This window comes from Trichomycterus rosablanca, chromosome 6 (assembly GCF_030014385.1).
Source record: "Trichomycterus rosablanca isolate fTriRos1 chromosome 6, fTriRos1.hap1, whole genome shotgun sequence".
NCBI classification, from domain to species: Eukaryota; Metazoa; Chordata; class Actinopteri; order Siluriformes; family Trichomycteridae; genus Trichomycterus; species Trichomycterus rosablanca.
Window position 1 is genome coordinate 42,944,097 of NC_085993.1, and position 18,682 is coordinate 42,962,778.

Consider the following 18,682-nt stretch of genomic DNA (forward strand, 5'->3'; position numbering starts at 1 on the left):
TGTGTTACTATACCCCAGGTAGTGATACATACTATTATGATAAGCAAGTATGCATATAAAACATAAACTTTTTGGCTGTTGCATACAGAAAACATCTGTATTATTTAAATAATGTGATTTTTAGATCTAACTGATGTCAATTTGACTTGTGAAGATGTAAAGAACACAAAAAACAACAATCCACTTAGTGATCACAGCTAGCTTTATATTGTTACTTATTTGTTACATAATACTATATCCAGAGATATATGACATCATGTCAATGGATTATTTATTTGCTCTTAATACAGATTTACTTGTATTGCAATAAACAGTCCAAAAACTATTGTCTCTCTACTGTGTTCTATACTGATAAATGTTTCCTTTAAGGTATACCTGAAAAGAGAATACAGAAAAGCTATAATACAGTATTTAGAGCATGCACTTACTGCACATAGGTTATTTAAGCTTTTTAAGTCCAAATCTACCAGTGAAACACTCATTTATACATGTAATATATTATCTGATACATATACTATATACATAAGTATAGAGAATATACTTTGATAAAGTTTTAAACTTTAGAATATAGTGTAAATATTCATGATACTGGACAGCACCTCGTAAATACTAAATAAAATTGAGTGCTTTAGCACTGCAACAAAGATACAGAAGATTTCCTTTTTTAACAGTAGAAACTGGAAAGTAACAATCATGCAACTAAAACAAGGTCGATGTGCTTAAAAAGAGCTAGTTAGTTTATAGAATACCACAAAGAACATCAGAATATTAAGTGCTAAAATTGATCCTGTACTGGGTTCCTGTAGACTAAAAACAGCTACTACCCTGAATACAGAAATCACTCCACAGTCCACAGTGTACATCAAACAGGTCACGGCTGCTTGTCCCCCTCTTTCCTCAGACGGCTGTTGAACAGATCAGAGCGTGCAGTTCACACATTAATATAGGAACATATTTATACAATTAATATACAGTTGCAATCAGAACTATTTAACCACACACACACCTTAAAAGAATTATGGTTATGTGTATAGATATTAATAAAAATATGCAACAAAAAGTCTCAGTAAACACAGAAAGATTATTTGGTGATCCATACAAGCAATTTTATATAATCTTCTTTTAATTTATATATATATATATATACAGTGCCTTGCAAAAGTATTCAGCCCCCTTGAACTTTTCAACCTTTTGCCACATTTCAGGCTTCAAACATAACGATATGAAATTGTAATTTTTTGTGAAGAATCAACAACAAGCGGGACACAATCGTGAAGTGGAACGAAATTTATTGGATATTTTAAACTTTTTTTAGAAATAAAAAACTGAAAAGTGGGGCGTGCAATATTATTCAGCCCCCTTGCGTTAATACTTTGTAGCGCCACCTTTTGCTGCGATTACAGCTGCAAGTCGCTTGGGGTATGTCTCTATTAGTTTTGCACATCGAGATACTGAAATTTTTGCCCATTCTTCCTTGCAAAACAGTTCGAGCTCAGTGAGGTTGGATGGAGAGCGTTTGTGAACAGCAGTTTTCAGCTCTTTCCACAGATTCTCGATGGGATTCAGGTCTGGACTTTGACTTGGCCATTTTAACACCTGGATAAGTTTATTTGTGAACCATTCCATTGTAGATTTTGCTTTATGTTTTGGATCATTGTCTTGTTGGAAGATAAATCTCCGTCCCAGTCTCAGGTCTTTTGCAGACTGCAACAGGTTTTCTTCCAGAATGGTCCTGTATTTGGCTCCATCCATCTTCCCATCAATTTTAACCATCTTCCCTGTCCCTGCTGAAGAAAAGCAGGCCCAAACCATGATGCTGCCACCACCATGTTTGACAGTGGGGATGGTGTGTTCAGGGTGATGAGCTGTGTTGCTTTTACGCCAAACATAACGTTTTGCGTTGTGGCCAAAAAGTTCGATTTTGGTTTCATCTGACCAGAGCACCTTCTTCCACATGTTTGGTGTGTCTCCCAGGTGACTTTTTATAGATATCTTTGAGAAATGGCTTTCTTCTTGCCACTCTTCCATAAAGGCCAGATTTGTGCAGTGTACGACTGATTGTTGTCCTATGGACAGATTCTCCCACCTCAGCTGTAGATCTCTGCAGTTCATTCAGAGTGATCATGGGCCTCTTGGCTGCATCTCTGATCAGTCTTCTCCTTGTTTGAGCTGAAAGTTTAGAGGGACGGCCGGGTCTTGGTAGATTTGCAGTGGTCTGATACTCCCTTCATTTCAATATGATCGCTTGCACAGTGCTCCTTGAGATGTTTAAAGCTTGGGAAATCTTTTTGTATCCAAATTCGGCTTTAAACTTCTCCACAACAGTATCTCGGACCTGCCTGGTGTGTTCCTTGGTCTTCATGATGCTCTCTGCGCTTTAAACAGAACTCTGAGACTATCACAGAGCAGGTGCATTTATACGGAGACTTGATTACACACAGGTGGATTCTATTTATCACCATCAGTCATTTAGGTCAACATTGGATCATTCAGAGATCCTCACTGAACTTCTGGAGTGAGTTTGCTGCACTGAAAGTAAAGGGGCTGAATAATATTGCACGCCCCACTTTTCAGGTTTTTATTTCTAAAAAAAGTTTAAAATATCCAATAAATTTCGTTCCACTTCACAATTGTGTCGCACTTGTTATTGATTCTTCACAAAAAAATTACAATTTCATATCTTTATGTTTAAAGCCTGAAATGTGGCAAAAGGTTGAAAAGTTCAAGGGGGCTGAATACTTTTGCAAGGCACTGTATATATATATATATATATATATATATATATATATATATATGTGTGTGTATATATGTGTGTGTGTGTGTGTGTGTGTTGCAAATTACATTTACAAAATGAAGCAAACAAACCAGTGTAATGCTTACAATACCTGTTTTTAATATGGTTTTTATTTTTTCCTACGCTTGTGTTCAACTTAGTTGCTGCAAAAGGAGAGCTGGTATCAAATGGCACTCAGTTTGCTGCTGGCTGCGTGTCTATCAGCACACTGTCAGTGTCAGGTTACCTAAGTGTAATGACAGGTCCTGCGTTTTCCCTACTAGGTTTACATTCTTTATACTGTCCAATTAATACACTACTTAATAAAATGGTTTACTGATGCTAAGAAGATTGTTTCTGTAGCAACCAGGATGCTAAATTTTACAGAAATAAATGTGCTGGTGTCAGAGAGGTTAACAAACATTGTAACTGTGCTGCTCTATCAGACATAATATATAAAATGAAAACATTTGAATAGGATCTGATTGTAATGATTTTTAATATGAATAATTGCAGACAGGTGGCAGAAGTACACAGGTGCTCAATAAAAAAAATACTTGGTGAAAGAACACAATTTATATTTATTTTTTATTTATGACATTCATTGTGTTCTTGCTGTTTCCCTTAATCTCTGCTGCTATCAAAACCCTGCGCTGCTCACTGTATATCAGAATATGTTTTTACCTCACTTATCATTTTCTCAGTACCATGTACTGGCCAACACTACTCCAACACTACACTGTACACTTTTAGATTAGAAATGCCTTCTGTATTTATTGTACTGTTTTATCTGCACTGTGTATATTGTACTGTTTTGCACTTTTTGTTCTGTGTTGCACCCTGGTCCAGGGGGAACTTGTTTCATTTCAATATGTACTTGTATATAGCTGAAATGACAATAAAGCCTCTCTTAAACTCTTGAACTTAATCTAAAGTATATTTATAAAGGTGCATGTTCTTTAAAGTACTTAAAGTTAAAAAGTAAAATGATTTTTTCATACATTTTTGAAAACTTAATGCGCATTAATAATAAAATAAATATGATTCAGCACACTAAATCATGTTCACCAGTTGTTTACACCAGGGGTTTTCAACCTGTGGGGCACGTCATTACGAGATTTGTTTTTACTTCTAAAACTAAAGCAATTTATTTTCACCCTCAGGAGACATATTGGATTAGCTGACCATGCACACAAGCACGTTTAATGTTATCCAGTTCAGTCTGAAAAAAGGACGGTTGAAAACCCCTGGTTTACACTATTTAACTAGAATGAAAATCCTATTATAGGACCTCGCCATAAATGTGAAGCTGTATTTTGTTCTCACCTGTAATAATCTTCCTGGCTTGGAAGAGGCGCGCTGTGAAGATGTGCGTGTCCGTGTAGCCACTGCTGCTCCAAAGCCAATCTCTGTAACTCTGCTGACTGTGCCTGCATCGCCTGCAGTTGATGTGCCGCTGACATGTGGCCCAGAGGTCCTGGTAATTCTCTAGGGAACACTGCACCTGATAAAGCAGAAATGAGTGTGGAATTAATCAAATAAATTGTACGATGAAGCGTTGCAGTCCAGGGAACTCACCGAACAGTGGGTGCCTCAACATGTCATGTTCGTGTGGCAGCTCACTGAGCAGAGGATTTGGAAGAGCACCTGGTGGGTACTGGAATCGTGCCAGATGGGGACCTGGTGGCAGAGGCTCCACAAGAGGATGAGGTCCTGAACCTAAAAAATGATAATGAGATTACAAGCATGTAAGGTTAGTCACATGTTTCAACAGCATTTATACATTCCTTTTCATGTTTACTATCAGTTTATTCTGGTCAGGGTCACAGTGGCCAGGTTTCTCAGGAACTACTTTGCACAATGCAGTAACACACCTCAAACAGGACGCAGAAAATAACAGACACACATATGTACGCAGACATACCTGTTATGGTTGTAATTTGGTGGTACAAGTAAGATTCTCACCCTGGTTTAGCGGGTCCTGCTGGTGCAGATGGAGGTGAGAGTGAACGTGTGAGTGCTGGTGGTGATGTGGCGTCACGTTAAGCATCTGAAGTCTGGCCACAGGGTCTCCGGCCACAGCTGATGCTGCCATCCTTTCAGCATGAAGTCGCTCTGCAGTCAGTCGCTCAGCGTATGTAAATTCAGGGCGTACCATGTTGCGCTCTACAGCTGGGTGGTACGGCCCAAATGGGTGGTGGAGCACCAGGGCACCGTGGCGGCCTAAATGCTCCATGGGGTTGTGAGACGGGTGCAGTGATGGTTCCAGCTCAGCTGCTTTTACCTCAAAGCCTGGCTTCATTCGCTCACGTATCTCACGGTCTCTTAGCTCACGAAGGGCGGGGTCAGTTGCATACAGGCCTTGCATGTGATAGGCCAACAGGTGATCAGCTGGTCCCAGAGGTGTAAAATAGGCATGGCTGCCACGGTGGGTGCCAGGTGACATGACATGTGGCCGTGCGTACTCGCTGAGCGTACGCAGGGCTGGTGTGTCCGGCCCAAGATATGGAGGGACAGCGGCCACAGCAGCAGGAGGTGGGGGCTCAAATGATGGGCGACTCGAAACTGGAACAGGCCCGGCCAATGAGATATCACCCACACGGCTGTCATGGGAAGAGCTGGAGGCCCGCTAGGGTTTAAAAGAAAAGAATGTAAATACACTGAAAGCTTGCGTGGAGGTGACAAAACAAGTCAACATGCTCAGCAACAGAGTAACTAAATGATTCTATGCTCTTGATCTACTAAGGTGGTCTGAAGTTGTTTCTAAGTTTCAGTCTAAGCAAATGATCAAACTTACAGAAGCTTTATCAAGTTCTCTTTCTCTCTCCCGCTCTCTTTCTCTTTCCCTCTCCCTCTCGCGCTCTCTCTCTCTTTCTCGACTTAGATGAGCATTCTGCTCAGCTTCTCTTCGAAGTCTTTCTGCAGCCTCCTCCCTTTTCTTGGATAGTTTGGAATTAGCAAGCGGGGTAAAGTAAAGGTCTGTGCGAGAGCAAGAGTTGTAGCCTCGGTTGAGATGTTTGATGAACCTGTTCATCAAACGAAACAGTATATATGTAAACACACACACACACACACACACACACAGAGACAGACAGACAGACAGACAGACAGATATTTATATTGTAGTTAAAAAAGGACCTTTGAACTGTTGCCTTTAACTTTGGCAAATGTTGATCAACTTGCAAAATCTTTTTTACAACAGCAAGGTCATTTTACCTATGTAAAATACTGGTTACCATGACAACAATTTGAGTTTCTGCTTAACATCATCAAATGACAATATCCTAACACGAGATAAAATGTTTTTACCCACTGAGTACAGAATTGTAATTTATCTTATACAGTTTATAAGTATATAAACTGTATGAAATCACTTGCTGAATTTCTAGAGAATAGCTGGAAAAAAGGACTTTAAAACTGCTGTGTAACATCTGTGAAACAAAAGTGACCGACTGAAAAGTGTGCATACCTATGACAATTATAGCACAAGTTCAAGAATTGCACAGCCAAGAGGACAAATGTCAGAGCCACTGGTCAACATGTCAAATTTTAAAGAAACTAGACTTAGCCAATTGTCAGTCTGAATTATTCAGGAGTGGCGCTACAAGTAAGTAAGTATGTACAGTATGTATGTATAGTATGTATGTATGTATGTATGTATGTATGTATGAATGTATGTATGTATGTATGTATGTATACCTGGCCGACTGGCTTGCATGGCTGGCGATGTTGACCACAGTGGGTTCAGGAGAAGGAGTTTTGCGTGAAGGAGGAGGTGGGCTTTCACAGATTTCATCTTCATCCACAGGCTCCTGCTTGATGGTTATGTGTGCTGGTCCAGTTGGAGCACTTGATGCAGAGGAAGAGGACGGCTGTGGGCCTGCAACGGCAGCTGCAGACGAGGATAAAGGGAACGGAGTGGAGGATTCAGGCATGGGCACGCTCTGAGAGACCAAAGGGTGAGGTGAGGCGGTGGTTGGAGGGGGAGCAGGAAGATGACTTTTGACCGAATGGCTTTGGGACTGAGTTAGCACAGGAGGTTGAGTCTGAGAATGATGAGAATGAGAATAAGGCTGGGGCATAATGTGTAGCGGTGGCGGCTGAGAGCAAGGTGGGTGCTGAGCAGGTAAAGATGCCAGAGGCTTTAGGGCTGGAGGTGGGGGCAGATTGGGATGGACCTGCATAAATGGAGGAGGACCAGGAAGTGGAACAGGCAGCCTGTGAGAGGATGGAATATGGGTAGTCGGTGGGGGCTTGATTTGAGTTGGAGATGCAGACGTGGGTGGTAAAGGAGGTTGGGGGCCATCTCGCTGGTGCTGCAGCTGTTTAGGAGCAAATCCAAGTGATGGGTGAGTGCAGGTTGAATGGTTCTGGAGCTGATTTAGGTGGGGGTGATAGTGAGAGGCAGGTAGAGGAAAAGACTGGCCCTGCCCTGGACCTGCACCCTGAAAGGAGCGGACACCTGAGGAAGGCTGAGAAGTGGGAGGAGGTGCCTCTGAAACCTTCTGACTCCTCTTCTGTGCTGTAATGTACGTATCCCTCTGGGAAACATCCTCAGTAAAGATCAGCCTGGACGTGGGGGTAGTGGTGTTGGTATTAGCAGAGGTTGTGATGGTAGAAACTCCAGGTGACGATGCGCTTGTGGATAAAGGCTGTGATGGCATACAGGGTGGGGTTTGAGAGGGGGCAGGTGTAGTGATGGTTGTAGTGGTAGCTGGCTGCCGCAACTGGGACTGTGGCACAGACGAAGGTGGAGGGACAGGGGAGTCTAAATCGCTCTCATTGGCTGGTAGGGGGCTGGCCAGGCTAGGAGAGGAGCTGCGATTGTCCTGATCTATGTCTTTGGCATCACTGCTGCCATCGTCATTAGCGCTCCGGCTGTCTGAGCTTTCGCCTTCGCCCTCACCTTCTGACTGGGATTCTGGAGCCTCCTGAAATGTAAAACAGATGTAATGTAAACATTTAATGTTTAATTTACCATTTAATAATATGATTCTGGCATACATAATATAAGCGGTGGATGAGGCCCCCAATGGATTGGCTATTATGTTGTTGCATTGCACCCAGTGATTCAGGGGTAACCATCCCACTGTGACTAACCAGGATAAAATTATTGCCATCCTTGGCAAAGTTTAGTAATAAGGTCATACAACATCTGTCTGGCATATATAAACCTAATTTTATATATGGAAAAAAACAGAAATGCTGTTCCTTGTATACACACAAATATACACATATACTCTATTTAAACAACTGTAAGCTTGTGTGCTTTAATTTGAATGAAAATAGTGAAAACGTATGAAAATTAATACATAAAAACAGTGAAATCAAAAAATATTCACACACACAAAGCCATAAACATCAGTTTAGCTCACACATCCAAATGCTAATGTCTGCTCTTTAGCTAAAAGCTCCCACTGTGTGTGTGTGTTTGCATTGCCTGAAGCAGTGTTGTGTCTCGTTTAATACATGCTCACAGTAGATGAGTTAAAGGTGTGGGGGGAAACGCTAAATACACTTTACATTATATAAATTTGGTTAGGAAAAACATTAAAATCTCAATTTAAGACAAATGTGCATGTCTGCCTGCAGCAAAGTATTCCGACTGTTTGTACTGCTTGCTGGCGCTTTGTGCAGTGGATTAAATCTGGATAGAACAGCTCTGTGAACTGTACAGTATCATTTTTTAACTATTAACCCATTAACCTAATTAATTTATATTAAGTTATAGTAAGACTGTTGAATGTGACCAAGTGTGTTTGTTAATCGATAATGAATAACTGGATTTATACACAACAGTATCAACGTATACCAATATATTGTGATTAGAATTAGAATAATGTTGCAATCCTACCTGATTTTTGGGCATTTTAATGTGTTTAGTTTCTGGTTCATCAGTATCTGCTGCAGAAGTCTCTCTCGGTCTCTTAATCCCCTTTACTGTAGCTGCTTCCACTTTTATCTTCTGAAACCCAAAAAAGTCCATTTCCAAATAAACAGGTTAATGCCAGGCAATACTTTGATCATATAAAAGCAACACATAGCAAGCTAGCATGCACAGGTAAGATAAAATTGCCAAAAGTATGTGGACACCTGACAAAGCTTGTTGGACATTCTATTCCAAAATCATGAGCATTAATATGGAGTTGCACCCCCACTCCCTATTAAGCTATGACAACCTCCACTCTTCTGTGTAAGGTCAGTCACTGATGTTGGATAAAAAGGCTTGGATTCCAATCAATGCTTCTATTTACCATTTACAATGTCTATTATATAAATGATTGCATACACCTGTTGACAACAGCTGTGGCTGAAACACCTAAACTCAATCTGTAGCGTGCAGTAGCTGAGGTGTTAATTGATGAATAATTATTAAAAATATTTTACCTTGCCGGCCTTGCCAGCCGCTCCAGTTTTAGTATCAGCACTGGAAGCCCTGGTTGCCATAGCAGACCCATTCCTGGCGACATGGCCAGTAGCTCTGACATCATCATTGGAGGGAGACAGGCCCCTATCTGGACTTCCTGTCAGACGGTTTCGACCACTTCTCAGAGATGACAGCTATAAGCAGAGGTGTAAAGATTTGATTGTTAATGCTTTTATATATGCACCTTGCAGCAATTCTAACTACAACAGACTCAAATTATTATTAGATATATAGATTATTATAATTTATTAACGACTGCATTGTAACCTGCTTTCCATTTTCTTGTGCATATTAAAGTTAAGGACTTGAATCATATACTTTACTAATAACTATTCTTACTGGTGCTCTGCTGCGCCGTGTCTTCATTCCTTGGCGTGCACCAAGCCCTTCATTCTCATCCCGCACAGGCTTAAACAGGTAGGGCGGGTCTGCCGGCTTGGGCGCAGGTGGCAGTCGTCTATGTTTGCTGAAGTGGGCGTGGCAATTGGAGCACAACAGGACATTGTCACGGCCTCCATGGTGCCAGCCCTTGGAGCCTGGGAGTAAGTTAGTTACTTAGCCATAAAGTAAGTAAAATGTGCATTGATACGAGTCTGATGTGTGCTGGCGAGTAGCTTGTTCTCTGCCTTCGAATAGCAGTATTGAAACAACTGTCATCAAGACAATGTTTATTTTTTATCTAAATAAACTTGTAAGGAACATGTCATGACAGACATGGGATTTAAATGATTTTTTGCAGCATTTTTAAGTTTTTTTTTTAAACATATACATTTTATAGAAAAATATTACATGAATTGTAATTGTCTTTTTGCCCCGCCCCCCCAAACATTACAAGTTTTGAAAAAACATAGGACCAGTTCTTGCTTATTTGCTGATTTTAACATATTTAAATAAACACAAAATACCATACCTTTTGGACAAGCCAAAATAAATAAATTGCATAATTGCTTCCTATGCAAATTTTGTACCTTGGCACAGAAAAGCTATACAGTAAAGCTCAACAGCTATAGACAATCATAACTACTAACAAAGAAATAGGACATAATTCTAATCTGATTAGCTTTAGGTATACTGTGTTCTCAGATTTATAAACCAATGAAAATTTGTAAAAATATTTATATATAATATAAACAAAGAAGTATTTATTTTATTCTTTCTTCACATAAAAAGAATGGTTGCAAAAATTCATTAAATACCCAAGACTAAAATGACAAATTTGTCCCTTACAAGTGTATGTAAACTTTAGACTGTAACCATATGTAAATCCTAAATAGATACCAGACCTGCACATTACACTCAGGTACGCTCTGCTTTAGATTATGCTGGTCATTGAGGTATGTTTAAGATGTCTGAGTTTGAGATGTACTTACTAGTGGTAAGGCAGTGTGTGCAGGCTTGACCTTTCCCTCCTTGCTCACTGTCCTCACTATCCAGATCATCTTCACTGGCCGAACTGAGATCCACTACACAGTGTAAGAGAGAAAGCAGAGAGCTCAGACTGAGTGTACTGATTAACATGAATCCACATAAACAAAGCCATGCTTCTTGCAGTGCAGAACTCACTAGAGGACGTGCGAGAGTTATTATTGGCTGTAGCTGCAGCATTGCGAGTTTTGACCTTGCGAGATGCAGGCTGCCTGCGTTGTTGGCGCTGAGGTCGTGACAACCCAGCTTCTGGTGTTTTCTTCCAGTAGTAGTAAAAGGTAATCAATTCACCCTGAATACAGAAATACAGTACAGAATTAGAAAAAAACTTTAGCCATTCAAACACAAACATGGTAAGATAGACAAATTCTTACCGTTTTCTTACAGGGGAGCAGTTCTTTGTGAATCCTGAAGAAGTTTTTGCCATACTGCCTTAGGCCCTTGATAAATCGCTTCTATAATTCAGAACAAAAAAGTAGTTAAAACTTTTTTAAATGTACTACACTATAAACTGAGAACTACCAGATGTGCAAGCAGGGTTAAAAAGCAGAGATATCATTGCAGATGTTCACTGGATTACAGAAAAAAACAAAAAACAAGGAATTCGAGGAGGAAATTAATTACAGCAAAGCTTTCAACTGTGTTGACCACACAAAACTATGTCTTTCAAAACCTGACTAACTGGAATAGATAGTTATGCTTGGAGGCGTAAAAGGTAATAGAGGAAGAGAATGGCCAGCAAAAACTTGATAGGATACAATTAGTGAGATAATAAATGAGCCATAACCTTAAGAACAACACATAAGACAAGATATGGATAAGAAACACCATCCATATGGTCACCAGGAGTCAGAATCGATATTTTATACTACAGATGACTATATATATAATATACTGTCACTGCATTGCATCAGGAGATTCAGGGGAAATTGGATCCACTGTAACCCTAACCAGGTTAAAAAGGTGGTAAACATGAAAACTAAAGGAAATTAAGTAAATATAATAAAGTGCTACACTAGATATATAGATATTAAAATATGAAAAGGACCCACCACAATGTTCATCTGGTAACCTTAAGCCACCCTAGAGAACTCCATTCTACAGTTTCAATACCATTATGCAAGAGTCTAACAATAATGCTTATTATTTTTCAAGAGTTTCCTCTGGAATAGTCATTTTTAATAAGAATTATTTCTCACCACTTCATCCTCTGACCAGCTTTTCTCAATGAGTTTAGGAACAGGTTTCTTCACCAGGCACTGAAGAGCTTTGGCTGCGTCATACTGGCTTTCATGAAGCTAAAGGAGGTAAAAAAGAAATCTTCATCAGAAGTTTACAGGCGGGCAAACATTGTGCTTATACTAGAGCAACATGTTTCACTGAGACCCTTCATGAGCTTTATTTTGCTTTAACACCAATATAATGTAACATAATGCAACAATACAGTACAGTATAATACAGTAACAGGTATGCAACAGGTAGCAAACAGGTATGTGCGCTAAGCCAGAATTCTCCACATAACGCCCTTAAATAATCGACTTCTCATAATCTGAATTAAGTATTTAGTATGTATTACACACAGTATTTATGATCTATACACTAGGGACTGGAGGAGTAAACAAGTGCTTAATGTTTCCTAATACTACAATATAAACTGTACTGGTCAGTTTTATGTCATTAAAATAATCTACATAGGATAATAGAATTTTGTATTCTTTAAATTGAATTATTTGCATTAATTTAATTTAGAAATATGTTTTCTGTTAACATCTCATCTATTACTACAACCAAAACACCAGACATCCTCCATAAGAGAACAATTTTAAGGTACTGACCTTGTTTAAAGCGTTTAATGTGGTATCATCGCGAGAAGCTGCAAGACAGCCGTCCTCTGTTGATCCCCCGTCACACATTCCTGCAAATGCTGCCATGCTCCTAAATATAAATAAACAAAATGCTTAAGGATATGCTGCCTGTAAACACTGGCCAAAGCATAATCACTTTCCCACTTAGAATAAAGAGGGCAGATGCGGCATTGAGCCAGTGCAGACTAACCTGGCAGCACGCAAGTACATGAGCAGGTCACAGTCATTGACTCCTGGTGTCCAAACAAGCTCCTCTTTCTCAGTCAGTGAGTCTGCAGCAGAGGCAGGATGTGGCTGTAGCTCAGGAAGTTTGGCCTGTACAAGTGCACGCAAACACAAAACAACATAAACAGATATTTCTGCACTACCAGCATGTATTCAGTCATACATACATTGCTAAGATACAGAGAAAACAAATGTGCACACGTTGGCTTTACATTCGTTTGGACACCTGATTAGTCCTGCTGACAGCACAGTAACAGTCCTGTATTTCACCCACCTGATGACTCGGCCCCACTCGAATCTCTCCTTGTGTGCTGTTTAACTGCCTGAAATACAAAAATGTATTATTATGTACATGTTCAAATCACACAACATACACTCATCTCCAGAACTGCTTTTTTAAAGGTAAAAGTTTTAAGAATAATGTTTTTGTAGTCAATTATCTTAATCTCAAAATTGAATTATTAGAAATATGTAACTTTTAATTAAGACACATTATTTTACAAAAAACATGAAGGATATCAGAATAAATGTATTGAGAATTGAGTATCGATGTTTATAAGCCAGATTACTTTAATCAAAACCAACACACCTAAAAAAAACAATAATAAATAAACAACGTCCAGTGCAACCGAACCTGCCACAACCCTGACCAGGATAAACCAGTTCATGAAAATGAATTAACCTAAAAAAACACTGAAGACCTATTTGGCCAGTGATCTGAAAGGTCCAAAGTGGGCATTTTTTCACAGAGCATTAATGTAAAAGAAAGCTCTAATTGCACAGATAGTTCGCTAGGAAATGTTATCTAACTGACCCACTGTATCATAGCTGTGGCACAGCATCCAGACAGGGCAGGGCAAAAGTTTAGTACAGCTTTCCTTTATATAAAAGTAATGAGGCCATCTTGGATACCACCATCAGCAATACACAGACTAAGGAAGTGCAGTGCTATGTAGTCAAAAATATATGCAGTTTGGTGTTCTGGAGCACTTAGGTGTGTGTCTACATCATGTCTCAAAGAAGGAACATCAGCTATAACCTCAGAGAAGCAACTTCTGCTGGTCACACATCTAGGAAGAGTTATAAGGACATCTCCAAACAATTTAAAATCAAATAAAGCTGTCATTCTACCCAGGAGTGGGCATCCAAGCCAATTTAGTGAAAGGCACAACTGTTTAATGCTCAGTGAAAGGGCTACATCACATGACCTACAGGCCACTGTAAGCACATTTAATGTTTATGTTTGTGACAGTACAGTTATAAAAAGACTGAACATGGCTGGGTGAAAGTCCAGACCTCAACCCCATTCAGATGCTGTGTCAGGATATCAAGAGAGCTGTGCATTGGCTGCAAACATCAATGAACTGAAGCAAAACTTTTCCAAAACAAAGCCAGAGATTGACAAACTCCAACAGAAAATGTTTAATTTATGTTATCATTGCTAAAGGGGGTTCTATGTGTGGCAAAATTATAGGCTGTACTTGTTTTGGCTAGATCTTTACTTCACAAGGTTATTTGTGTGTTTTTAGAAGGTGGTGAGGACAACATTGTTGACAGTAAATATGTCATTTTTCTAGCCAATTTTAGTGCATCATTTAATCTGTTGAGCTTGACATATTGAACTTTACAAATACAAAAAAAAAAAAAAATTTCACATGCATGTTTTATTTTTATCCAATGAGTTATTTATTTATTTATGGATTTTAATGTCATGTTTTACACACTTTGGTTACATTCATGACAGAAGCAGTAGTAGTATCTCCAATTCACCTCACATGCATGTTTTTAGACTGTGGGAGAAAACTGAAGCACTCGGGGTAAACCCACGATGACATGGGAAGAACATCCGGACCGCCCCACCTTGGGATCAAACCCAGGACCTTATTGCTGTAGGCCATAGTGCTACCCACTGAGCCACCATGCCACCCTTATCCAATGAATTAAAAATCAGCCATCTAAATTTGCACAAGTTTGTAGAGCACTGGGTAACTTTATTATAAACAAAATATGAAATATGACTACGAAATTCAATACTATATTACCTTTGAAACAAATAGTGTATTTTCATGCCCAAACATGAATAAACTAAGATCACTATGTGCAATTTTAAGTGGCAGCTGGAGTGGCGTACAGCAGTGGTTCTCAGCCTAGAGGGGGATCCTGTTGCATTTACTTGAGAAAAATAAAAAATAATCACATATAATATAGAAAATCAATAGGCTATTGGTATATAGGGGACTTCTTGTGATGTCATATAGATCTATCTTAAACTACCTATATCCTACGGTCCTTGAGAATGGACGAATATTTGATTTGGCCACCACAAAAGTGCAAAGGTCAAAAGAAGGCAACCACGAAAGACTCTGATTCAAGTTGTTGATGCAGATCATGCTGACGCAGACCAAGGTGAAGAAGCACCCACCACCAATTCAATCTACTACATCAACCAAAATTAGAAAATACCAATATAATATACTTTTATGCCGCTCAGGTGGCGCAGCGGTAAAAACACACACTGGCACACCACAGCTGACATTTCAAACTCGTCGGTTCAAAACTCAGCTCTGCCATCCTGCTGGGCAGCTATATCAACAATGTTTGGCCTGTTGTTCATACAAGGTGGGAGAAGGAGCCGGGACCTCAAAACTGATGCAATTACGACATCTGTTGGCTGACTGATACCGCCTGCACAGGGTTGAGGAAAAATGCGTTTATCAGGGTGTGTCTCTCTGTACAGATAGCGGATCCGCATATAAACTCGCCTCACGCAGGTGAAAAGATGCAATCGGCTACTGCTCACGTGTCAGAGGGGGCGTGTGTCAATCAGGAGTGGAGATCAGCATCGGTAGGGAAGAAGCGTAATGCAATCGGGTAATTGGATACAACTAGATTGGGAGGAAAATTGGAAAAAATGCAAAATAATAACAATAATATACTTTTATTCTGCATTTATCACATTTTACACAACAAAGAACAAGCGTAAGAATATATACCCAGTGTCAAGGGGTGCCAGATTTTTTTTTTTAAATACAGGTGAGTCTAGAAGGAAAAAAGGTTGAGAACTGCTGGTGTACAGCACAGCACACCATTGGACTCAGGAGCAGGAGAAGTGAAAAAATTAGGCTCCAGCGTAATGCATTTTAACAGACAGATCTGTTTGGGTGCCAGGAGAATGCTACAGTTGGCCACCATAATGCAGTTGTAAATAAGAAGTTAAAAGTTATTCAAAGGTTGAAATATAAAAATGCACAACAATATTCCACACTCTTATGCACTCCTTCAGGAAAAGTTTGGATGCGCCATGACTGGTTATATGCCTGATGTTCCCAACCTTTAAATCAGCTCATTTTCAGTGTTAATCACAGCGAGGAATTAACCTATCAGCAGCCGGGACACGCTGCCCAAGTCCCACCTATTTATCATAAACAGCCAATCAGCACCCTGAGGCGTCGTTCCCTCCAAAGGTTATATAAACAGGGCTTAAACATGTAGGTCTTCTGCAAATCGCTCGATCCACACACGAGAGAGAAGTGACATGTTAGCATTTATAACTCAGATTTATAAATAAATGCATTATTCTGTGATGCTTCTCACTATATTATTAATAATGACACCTGAAAACATCAATTAAACAGATTTATTCCTCAGGAACATTTTGACTAATGATTAAAACTAAGTTGTAAGCGCAATATGAAGTGTAAATGTGATTAGTATGTTATATAACTGTCATTAGTGGGTGATTAGCATCGTTTGGTGTTCTTCCTCCATGTCGGAGTTCTGGTCGGCCTGTGCTGTGCTCGTGTGTGTGTGTGTGTAGCCGAGCGAGACGAGCTGTCAACTTCACTAGCGTCTCTATTTGCAGCCGAATGCCAAAGTACTCTCAGCGCCTGCCAAACCACAACCACCGAGCAAAAACACTCATCCGTAATAATATAAAAGCACACAAACCTTCGCGGACTGAACAGGTCATCCATGGCGGAAGCGTCTTCGCTGCTGTTTACAGTTTGTTCGCTCGTGCTGTGGCGGCGCCTCTGAAACTCTGCTGCTATCCGCCTATTTCATACTCGCTTCTCAAAATGGAGGCTCGCTGAGGATTTTCTCCCGGAGCTCAGGAGATGACCTCAGCGTTACCGCCTGCCTACCGCCGAGCTGCTGCTACTGCCGTTACTGCCGTTCAGTCAGCGCTAACTGAGCATGTGCTGTCCCTGGAATAACGCACTCACTCGCTCACACAGCTCCGTGTCCGCCGGGACCTCACTCACACACAAACCGAGCTGAACGCAGCAGCACCGAATCCTCCTCAGCAGGCGATACTATGAAAACCACCAGCGGCCAGTAATGTGCGAACTGTGAAATGGCAGGATCACGTTACATGATCACACAAGCTGAAACATCAGTCCCACCATGATCATCCGACAGTTTAAAGCTGCACTGCTTAGTTTTTGATTGTTAGTATAAAACACAATTAAATAACATTTGTGAAACAGTGTAATCTAAGCCTGTAAATCATGAAACAGAAAAGAGCATCTAAACACACAGATGAGGGCTGGCTTGTTTACATTTCTCCTACCAGTCACGAAGTGCTTAAACACAGTTATCTCCTCTACAGATTCAATGTAAACAAACTATAGTTTTAGCAAGTTGTTTAGGACATCTACTTTGTTGATATCCTCTATAGATCCCTAATTGTTTGTTTGTTTATTAGGATTTTAACGTCATGTTTTACACTTTTGCTTACATTCATGACAGAAACGATAGTGACTCATTACACAAGGTTCATCAGTTCAAAGGTTATATCAAACAGTCGTGGACAATTTAGTATCTCCAGTTCACCTCACTTGCATGTCTTTGGACTGTGGGAGGAAACCGGAGCACCCGGAGGAAACACACACAGACACAGGGAGAACATGCAAACTCCACACAGAAAGGACCCCACCTGGGGATCGAACCCAGGACCTTCTTGCCGTGAGGCGACAGTGCTACCCATTTAGCCACCGTGCCACCCTCTAAGCATGTAAATCATGAAACAGAAAAGAGCATCTAAACACACAGATGAGGGCTGGCAGTCACAAAGTGCTTAAAACACAGTTATCTCCTCTACAGATTCAATGTAAACAAACTACAGCTTTGTCACGTTGTTTAGGACATCTACTTTGCTGATATCCTCTATAGATCCCTAATTGTTTGTTTATTAGGATTTTAACATCGTCATGTTTTACACTTTGTTACATTCATGACAAACGGTAGTTACTCATTACACAAGGTTCATCAGGTCACAAGGTTATATCAAACACAGTCGTGGACAATTTAGTATCTAAATCCCATCTAATTACTGAATTAATGTGTCTCCACAGATGAAATACATAATTTATATGATTTATTACACAGCATGACTGTGCCCCAGTGCACAAAAGAAAGGTCTATAAAGACATGAAGAAAAGCCCCCAGTGGCCTGCACAAAGCCCTAACCTCAGCCCCACTGAACAGTTTCGGAGTGAACTAGAACATCAAGAGAGGCTTTTTTGACCAACATCATCGCCCAGTCATACAAATGGCACTTTTGACTGCATGGTCATAAATTTCCACAGACATACTTCAAAGTCTTGTGAGAAGACTTCTCAAAAGAGTGGCTGTTATAGCTGAAAATATTACATAGGTCACTATATTAATACCATTTGTTTTTAAAATGGGATGGCCAACAAGCTCACAGTAAGATGTCCCAATACTTGTGACCATATAGTGTATAAACATCTATACAACAGAGGACTAAAACATTAGAAATCACCTGCATAATAAACAGCTGGCTCAACAAGACACTTGTAGGACATTACCATTAGGGTCTTCAACTTACGTCAGTAAATGCACATGTGCCTGTCCACATCTCGAGCTTTTCCATTGCTATGATGTCCAGGCTGATTGGTACACATATTTTATGACATTCTTAAGAAAAAAATAAGTAAACTTCCT

The 18,682-nt window shown here is 40.0% G+C and overlaps 1 protein-coding gene across 2 annotated transcripts; it reads right to left on the reverse strand.

The window, feature by feature from the left end:
• Positions 1-201: 201 nt before the first annotated feature.
• On the reverse strand, positions 202-17,008 carry rereb (arginine-glutamic acid dipeptide (RE) repeats b). Of its 2 annotated transcripts, none has more exons than XM_062997918.1 (17): positions 16,664-17,008; positions 12,990-13,038; positions 12,681-12,805; positions 12,461-12,560; positions 11,825-11,923; positions 11,000-11,080; positions 10,764-10,917; positions 10,571-10,663; positions 9,540-9,736; positions 9,161-9,334; positions 8,628-8,738; positions 6,473-7,704; positions 5,571-5,799; positions 4,739-5,402; positions 4,352-4,492; positions 4,100-4,271; positions 202-905 (listed from the first exon to the last, which is right to left on the reverse strand). In XM_062997918.1, the coding sequence occupies exons 1-17, from the start codon at positions 16,687-16,689 to the stop codon at positions 872-874; spliced, it is 3,681 nt and encodes a 1,226-aa protein (XP_062853988.1). In that variant the 5' UTR covers positions 16,690-17,008; the 3' UTR covers positions 202-871. The 2 variants fall into 2 exon arrangements, with proteins under 2 accessions (XP_062853988.1, XP_062853987.1); XM_062997917.1 differs by having other exon boundaries at positions 4,100-4,277.
• Positions 17,009-18,682: the final 1,674 nt, after the last annotated feature.